Source organism: Acipenser ruthenus, chromosome 14, assembly GCF_902713425.1.
Source record: "Acipenser ruthenus chromosome 14, fAciRut3.2 maternal haplotype, whole genome shotgun sequence".
Classification (NCBI taxonomy): domain Eukaryota; kingdom Metazoa; phylum Chordata; class Actinopteri; order Acipenseriformes; family Acipenseridae; genus Acipenser; species Acipenser ruthenus.
The window spans coordinates 20528376-20537781 of NC_081202.1; the positions used below are offsets into that span (position 1 = coordinate 20528376).

The window sequence follows — 9406 nt, forward strand, 5'->3', positions numbered from 1 at the left end:
ACAATGGCACATTCAGTTCAGCTACATGCATGGGCATAATGGGAAACAGAAACCAACATAGGCACAAGCATAGGATGTGTATTTGTCTAAAGAATGCAGCTTTTTACCTTTAAGTTTTTGGACACTTCAGTTCATTTAATAAACCAGGCACATGAAGTGTACACTAGATGTTTCCTCTAGTTATAACTATTATATGACAAGTGCCTTGGTCTTTCCATTTTTAAGGTCCTCTTTTTTTAATAAAAAAGTAAATTAAATGGCACATCCCTTCATTGACTTCAACCAAATCAGTCATCTGGCAACAGGTAGGTAATGTTATGTTGTCTGAAACCATTCTGATGTCCCTGTATATAAAAAGTGGACAGTCTGATGTACATTGCAGGGTACACATATTTATAACTAAATGGCAAAGAGATCCCACTTGTAACATACGACCCCTTGTGGACTGGGCTATAGGCGGATATGTGAAAAAGTCGGATTTGCGAACATCTATAGAAAAAGCATTTACACATCCATAAATAGGTTAGTGAACAAAAACAACACGCAAACTGCTTTAAACATGGAGAAATGTGTTGCTTTTCAAATTAAGCAAACGTAAACGAGATTGATTAGGCTACAAATACACAGTGTTGCTATGCAGTTTGCTATAAGCCATCTCCACATAAAGCTTTAAAAAAAAAAAATAATCAAAGCACTTGAAGGATTATCGGGGAACTCATTTGAAGAAGCCTGTAATACTCTAAAAAAGATATCGGTTTAGGAGAGCAAGCTATCCCGGATTATGTCATTGTACATTTCAACAAAGCTGAATCGCACCGCTCTTAAAGAGAGTTGCTTGGTTACATTATTTTTTTCTTGGTGACTGTTCCTATCAATGTCAGAGTATTGCTTCAGTGATTTCTATTACTTTGGTCATATGATTCCACCCCCCTGGCTGAACTGCGTATATGAAAATAGAAACTGAGTCTTCTGAAGTGAAAAAATATATTACTTATTTTTTTATATATATGAAATTGGTTCAATTTAAATTCTTATTTAGGCATGAGCAGATATGAGTCCTCATTAGTTGCCTAATGTTTAAATTACCTGGCCAATGTGGAAAATGCTGTTTCTTTTATTCTTCTGGTGTTTGATTATAATGGTAATTTAAACACAACCACTCATAAGTGCTTCTGCCTCGTCCACATACTGTACATACAGTCTATATACTGTCTGGCTTCTTGGTTTGAAACATCATTATTATTTCCACTCTCTCTTATGGTAATAAGCAATTATCTTATGAGAATATGTAGATTTAAAAAAAAAGATAAATTATGATAGAATATAAAATCACTCATTAGGAATCTCAATTTAAATGATTTGACAACAATGACCACCATGTCAAAAGGACTGATGAATCACATTTGTTTTAAAATACCAGAGTTGCTTCTTCTGGAGGACAATTGTACATTAGTTTATTTGTAAGAAACAGTATACGGGCTTTAAGATTTCTATTAGGGGTTTTAAGATACATGCTGTCATTCCTTATTTATCTATGATTTTTCAGTTTTTTCGGTATTCCTGGTCTGTCTTTCCATATCATTCCACTTTTATTTTGTATAATAATTCATGTCTATGTAATGACATAAGGGGTTTTAAGATTTGTCAGGAATTTTAAGTTATAAGCTGTCATTCTTTTTTCCTGTTATATTCAATGGGCATTCCTTTCTCCATTGTAGTCAATGGGCATTCCTTCTCCATTGTAGTCAATGGGCATTCTGATTTGTTTTAGTCTGTCCCCATCATTATTTTGTCTCCGTCAGCTGCATACATCCCCTCTTTGCAGCGTTATTTAATTGTTATGCGCGGTTTAGGCATTTTAGAAACAAACATCTCTTCCATCACAATTTGAATTCCCAAATGACTCGCTCCAAATTATACATCTGCGCAAGTGCTACTCAGAGCTTCTGTTTCCCTTCAGACCGTTATGGTAACGGCTGAGCCTTGACAACTGTAATTGCAAGTATTTATTGAAAGTATTTTTTGTATAAACCTCCCAATTTAAATGTTGCACTTCATTTTATTTCATGCTATTTCGTATTTGCCAAAAACACAGGACTCTACCTACTGTATGTGCAATGTCAGGGAAATTGTGGCAGAGCAGACTGGGATTTCTGTGGTTGGGGTCCTTAGGAAACTATAGAAAGTGTTTCAGCTCTAACCTTGATGGTTCTCAAGATATTCCCCTTAAAATGTGTGTTTCTGGAGGCCTCTGAGGAACAGTGCAGTCAGGTCAGCCAACTGCATGGTACCAGTCAACACTGCCACATACCATTTCAAGTGTCCATAGTTGTAGCATTTATATATGTTTAGTGTCAATCACGTTTTACCATTTACCCTGAGATAGTTGGTGGTGTGGAAAGAAATTTCTACTGAATATTATTTGACTTCATGGAATAATATTATATTCTCGCGGGTCCTGCCGTGTACAATAGTTTTTTTAAACCCGTTTTAATAAGTAATTTTATACAACAAGCACCATATTGTATTTCTAAGAGCATTCATTCATTTAAGCATTTCTCATTTTTTATCAGCTCAGTCTTTTTAAATAAAATCAATCTACTGATTAGTAAATTATGGGTGACAATAGAGCATAAAATAGTTTCGATCTAGTTAAATGTGAGCATTCACAGAATGGAAGCATCGTTTATTGTATGACCTAAACACACATATATTACTGACAACACAATTGAACTGACTATAATAAAGGATAGCCAGGGGCAGACGGTTATTGACACTCACTTTTTTACACTCACAAGTTTATTTAAATCACATTGAACCTGACTTGCTAAAAACTAAGGAAATAGATTGTAGGTATTTATGCTTTTAAAAAGCATCTAAAATATAATGAATGCCGTTAATATAGATTTATTTTGTTGCATCTGGAAAATTAGATTTTTCTATTGGATATATCAATTCAGTGTGCATGCAATAAGCAGCAGCCAGTAATCTATAGTAGTCACTTATTTAAACATGGCTTTCTCATTAACAATATGAAGATTAATCAAGTGACAGATTTGTGTTTTCAGTGATACTGGTACATTACTCTCTGAATCTGATTCCTGAAGACTATATTATGAAACAATAAAGCTGACTCCTCATGTAGTCTTTGAATTCATGGCTTTTCAATCTCATCTGTTCTCCCTCAACACAGATTAAATCACCATAATGATCCTGTTTGGGTCAGGAGTATTAAGTGCTAATGCTCAAAGGCATTTTATACCCTGCATTGATATATAAAGAAAAAAATATGTGTCTATTTTGATAGTGACAAAGTACTGTAGTGCATAAAACTAAATATGTTGGGTGCTTAAGATGTAAAATTGAGCTACAATATTTATACAATCTTTTAGAAAATGTGATTTAAATCATATACAGCCATAGATTACAATCATTATTATTATTATTATTTTGTTTATTTAGCAGATGCCTTTATCCAAGGCGACTTACAGAGACTAGGGTGTGTGAACTATGCATCAGCTGCAGAGTCACTTACAATTACATCTCACCTGAAAGACAGAGCACAAGGAGTTTAAGTGATTTGCTCAGGGTCACACAATGAGTCAGTGGCTGAGGTGGGATTTGAACCGGGGACCTCCTGCAACTCTTGATCAAGTTTTTAAAAACTAAATTAACCTTACATTACAAGTGTGGTTACTACTTGAATACAATCATCTTTCCAAAATGTGATTATTGTGCATTATTTAGGTAAACAGTAAAAGACAGTACTGGTAAAACAATGTAAATAACCAGTACACATAATTATCTGAGAAATGCAGTACATTTCACTTCTCTTTCTGTCTATAGTTTAGTCAAATGAATTTGAAAGATTATGACAGGAGACTGTGATAAACTACTTGAATTGCTTAGAAGAAAAAATGCTTTGGAAACCTAATAGACTGTAACCGTTACCACTTAAAGAATATTTATTCCTGACATTTTGACGAGACAACAGCAGATAAATTGCAGTTCAGAATCCTCCTACATGAATACTGGTTTAGGTAATTAGAGTTGACAGCTAGGGTCTCCATGGTTTCATATTGTTGGCTGAGCAGGGGTGTAGTGCTGGGGGGTCGCGGGGGAGTGCCGCCCCCCCCCCCCCCCCCACTTCTCTTGGGCAGGGAGAGCACTGCGCTTCCGTACTTCACGTGTAGAATATTGAACTGTTTTGCTCCTATTAATATATGGAGATGTACATGTGTATAACCCATACAAATAAGCAAAGAATACAATAACAGTACGAAACCCTTAAGAGATAAATAATGAAAAAGTTTGAATATAGCGTGCCTGGTCTGGAACAACAGGTGTGAATAATGTAGAGGGGGAAGGGAACCTGTGTTAACGCTGTGCTGGTGTCAGCGTTTTACAATTGGATGTAATCATTGAAACAGTTCTTATTTTTAGACCCATATATAAGAAATAATGTAGATAAAATAAGCTAAACATTTATTTAAAAGATAAAACTCAATTGTAACAAACAAATAAAGAGTATGTGTGGCTTTACACATCTTTTTTGCAAAGGGATGCACTTCTGTTTCAAAACCTCAGCCTTATTCGCTCTTAAGCAGCTGCAATAGGACAGTGAGACGAGCTAATTCTGGACCAAACCATTCTATATACGAGAAGGGGGAGTGGGGGAGTGTTACACATAATAATAATGACTGCGTTTTTGTGCACAGTAATTGTGTATTTACAATAATTCCTCAATACCTGATTGTCTGAATTTGTAATCAATTGGTACACTTGTTCACTTGTTAGCTCTTTCAAATACCGTAACTACTAGTGATAAACTGCGGTTCTGTTGAATGTATGTGGAAACAGGGACTGCAGGCGGCGTTGTAGGGTTGAGACGGGTTGGGGGGGTAAATAATAGCGACCCCTCACTTCTAAATATAGCATTACACCACTGTGGCTGAGTAACAGAGGAAAGTACTGAAACAAGTCTGATCAGCTCCATAGGAAGCTATCACAGACACAGCAAGGGTGTCATATAATGGCCATAAAAATCAATACAGTACCAGCAAAGTTCATTAATCAATGCCACTGGCACTTAATAGTGGTCATAAGAACATAAGAAAGGTTATAAACGAAAGGAGGCCATTCGGCCCATCTTGCTCGTTTGGTTGTTAGTAGCTTATTGACCCCAGAATCTCATCAAACAGCTTCTTATAGTTTACATATAATAGATGTCAGGCTTATTGGTCTGTAGTTACCTGGATCGGTTTTGTCTCTCTTTTTGTGGATCAGTGTTATGTTTGCAATTCTCCAGTCTGTCGGTAAAACCCTTGTCTCAAGAGACTGTTGCATGATCTTAGTTAGCAGTTTGTAAATAACTTATTTCATTTCTTTGACTACTATTTGGAGGATCTCATCCAGCCTAGGGGATTTGTTTATTTTAGTCCCTTTAACACTTCTGCCTCTGTTATGCTAAAGTTATTTAAAACTGGATAGAAACAGGTCGACATGTGGGGTATGTTGTCCGTATCCTCCTTTGTAAAAACTTGTGAAAAGTTATCATTTAATATATTTGTGATTTTTTTCTCTTCATCTATGATGTTGCTATTTGTATCTCTTAGACATTTACTTCATCCTTGAATGTTCTTTTGCTGTTATAATATTGGAAAAACTTTTTGGAATTGGTTTTAGCCTCCTTGGCAATGTTCATTTCTATCTCTCTTGGCCTTTCTAACTTCCTTTTTGACTTGCGCTTGCAGTTTTAAGTACTCTTTCTGTGTACTTTGTTCTTGGTCCCTTTTAAACGCTCTGTAAAGCGTTCAAAAAATATTTCTCTAAATATATTTTTTTAATTGATCAATTAAACCATTTTGGCCATTTTATTTTAGATTTTGATTTGTCTGCTTTTATAATATATTTATTTTGTGCCTCTAGTACTACATTTTTTAAAAATATTTAGTCCAGTGTTCAAGGAAGGTGAAGCCTTCCTGTGTGCACCACGATTCCAGCCATGCATTTAGATTATTTATTTCCAGCTGTCCATATGGTCCTTTACAAGGTGCCGGTTTTATCCCAGAAAATACCACAGTTTTGGTCTTGCCTTTTAATTTCCTTCCTAGCTCTCTGAATTTGTTTTGCAGGGATCTAGGTCTGTCTCTTCCAATGTTGTTTGTACCGATGTGGACGACTACTACCAGGTCATCTCCTGTTCGTTCTAGGAGCCTGTCAACGTTTTCAATGATGTGTGTGACAAAGGCTCCTGGAAGGCAGCCCACTGAGGGGGTCCAGACTGTGCACTGAACTCAATATTCTCAATATGGAGTCCCCGACAATCATGACCTCTCTTTATTTTGCTGCCTGGCCAGCACCGTTTATGGGGTCCTGGATGTTGTTCCTTTCGTTCTCTTGATGCTGGTTTTGATCATCTAAATGTTGAAGTGGTTCAAATTTGTTTAGCGTTTTGATTTCTGGTGGTTGTGTTTGACTACGTTTCTTTTTTTCCCTGTCTCTGCCTATCTGAACCCAGCTGTTTCGACCCTCTTCTTTGGTGGCTTTCTGTCTGTTAGGGGTGCAAACTTCCAAGAATTTCGGGTGTGCCAGCTTCTCAAACTCCTGTCAGTTCGTGCAGTTCCATTTCTGGCATACTTAATTGTTGCACTTTTCCATGAAGCACTTCTCATACATTGTCGCTCTCCACGCTGTCGCTGTTTGAACTGGTCCTTCATATAGAACTGATGTTTACCTACTTTTTAGAACAAGATAAAAAAAATCAATTGCCCTTGATTTTTTTATCTTGTGGAAAAGTAAATAACTGGACAGTATGTTCACAAACATTGAGCTAATCTTTTAACAATACAGTCACTGTACTACATGTTAAAATGGCAGCTTTATTAGACAAAAAAAAAGAAATTTAAGTACCAATTTAAGTACCATTAACATGGAAGCTTGTAAACAATGTCATAAATGGAACAAGATAAATCAGACACACCAACCTGTGCCTTGATAGATGTCAACAGAAGTCAAGATAACTATCAGGGTGGTTTAAAATGATTGAGAGGTCAATTGTGTCAAAGCTGACCTACAGTAATGTTGAATTAGAAAAGTCACAGTACTGCAAATGTGATGTATTTAGGCGATAAAGTGAACAACAAATATGCTATTTTTATTATTATTATTATTATTATTATTATTATTATTATTATTATTATTATTATTATTAAAACATAAATGTACTACAGCTTCTCATAACTTACAGTACCCAGGAAACATTTCTGCGTGTTCCAAATCCTCAAGCTGCCCCACTTTATATCAGTCTTGTTTACCTGCCTTCTTTTTTAATTAAGAAAAAGCACAACACTAAGGGAACCTCTGCTTTTGCTCTTAACCCAGATTGAGTGCTACCACTTTGAATATTTTGATTGATTCCAGGAAATCATTGAAAACACTTGCTTAAACATTGTTGTTTTTTTTGTTATTTCAATCATATTGATTTTTGTCTGCTAACTGTGACTCGCTAATTGGCATGACAAGTGTCAGTACTGATGGTATAGTCTAACACAGCTACAGTTTTCATTTGTTCATCTGTCCACTATTTTTGGAAATGCCTTTGTTTTGCAGTGGAACTATTCCACTAGAGATCCCTGGCTCTTTTGAAGTAGGGGTTATATCTGTTGTCTGGAAACTGTGTGATTTTCAGCCACATAAGCTAGAAATATAAAGTGGGTGGAAAATATCAGTATAATTACAAGTGGTATAACAACTTTCAGATTCCAGCTTACATTGTTGAAGTGTCAATTAAAAGGTGCTGTGAAAAGCAATGAAGCTTTAACAAGCTTTATTGTATTTGCATGCTCTTAATATTTGCATCACTGACTTCACACAACTGTAGCAATGGCCGCTTGGCATAAAATATAATAATTAAATGCAGCACAATGTTTATATAATTAAAGTTCAGATAAAAACCCATTGAAATAAAAAGTGAATCCTGTGGCATATTGTCTAATAATCTTCTTTCAAAATGCATCTCGCAGTAATAGGGTGTCCTTTCATCTGGTTATATAATTCATGTTGTCTGCATGCACTGTTCTGTTCAGTCTCTGTTGAAAACGAAGCTTTGTAAGGTTTAATAATGCACATGAATGAGTTGATTTTGATAGAATTAGCTTGTGCTGTGAGCTATTGTTGAAGCCATTGCATCTCTAAACCAGAGATGACACCCTTGTGTACCTGACATAAGAACTCTTTCCCCATTAGCAATGATACTGACTAATCCTTTTAACTATACTGCCTACTGTATTTGTCCTGCAACACAATTAGCTCAGTGTTTTCACTATAAGCATACTTGTGTAACGTCACATTATGGGTACAAATTTGGCATGTTAAACATAAGAACTTAGCTGATAGTTGAGAGGTTATAAACCAGAAAAAGATGTAGATTTAAATCAAATCAGAAGTGCTGCCAGTAATTAAAGTATAATCTGCTGCCCAACTTTGAATTCTCTAACTTCTTTCCTTGATTTTCCTGGATTTTGAATAAAGTTCTTGATCAGTGACCTTTTATTTTATTAGAAAAAAAGACATTTGGAACAAAAATACAGTATTTTTTTGCAGAGCACAATCAAAGGAAACATATTTTAAATTTACTAAAAGTGCTATAAATGTTTAATTATTTTATATGCAGTTGTACTCAAACAACCAGAAAGTTGTGTGTTTCTCTGTGGAAATTGTGACTTAGTGATTTATTGAAAATAATCACAAACAGTATTTGGAGAACAATATTTGGTGCTTTTTTTTGTATGTAATTAAAACCATATCTAGAATCATCTATCTACGTGGGCATACAGTTGAGAAAGAGCCCCAGCCAAGGGACTTGCACAAGTGTTCTCCCACGCATTTATGCATAATGGATATGAAGCATCTCTGGTTTGTCTGACCCCCACAGCTAATAACTTGTACTTTGTCAAAGACAAAAGCTTTTCTGTTCATTTTGCTCTGTTAATCACTTTCATGCTTCGCACATCTGTCACACTGCCCACACAAACTCCCACACTTTTTGCTGTGTAGCTGTCAAATCTGATAACCGTGTATTCCGTTTAGAATGGACCATCATCACATTCTGCATTCTAATTGGTTTCTGAGAATAACCTTGATTGCTAATAACATTTTGAGACCTGTAGTCTTTATATTTATTATTGTAGGACCATAGGAGTGATTAAAGGGTTAAACGTGTGTATAATTGCACAGCGCCTACAAAATTGTAACACGAAGATGAAAAAAGGATGTTAACTTGCATTGTAACCATAGCAACAAAAGGTTGTCGACTGGCCTATTCTCCATGACAACGTAGATAGCATGAGGCCCAAAGTGACACCCACATTCTCAAGTAACTGGTCTCCTGTTTTGTCATTGGAAG

The 9406-nt window shown here is 35.7% G+C and overlaps 1 protein-coding gene across 1 annotated transcript in view; it reads left to right on the top strand.

The window, feature by feature from the left end:
• The window catches only part of LOC117419905 (copine-8), a 124066-nt gene extending 115796 nt beyond the window's left edge, over nt 1–8270 (top strand). The window contains exon 20 of the mRNA XM_058986071.1: nt 6135–8270. Coding sequence (XP_058842054.1) covers nt 6135–6212 — 78 coding nt within the window. The 3' untranslated portion in view covers nt 6213–8270. The remainder of the gene's footprint in view (nt 1–6134) is intronic.
• Nucleotides 8271–9406: the final 1136 nt, after the last annotated feature.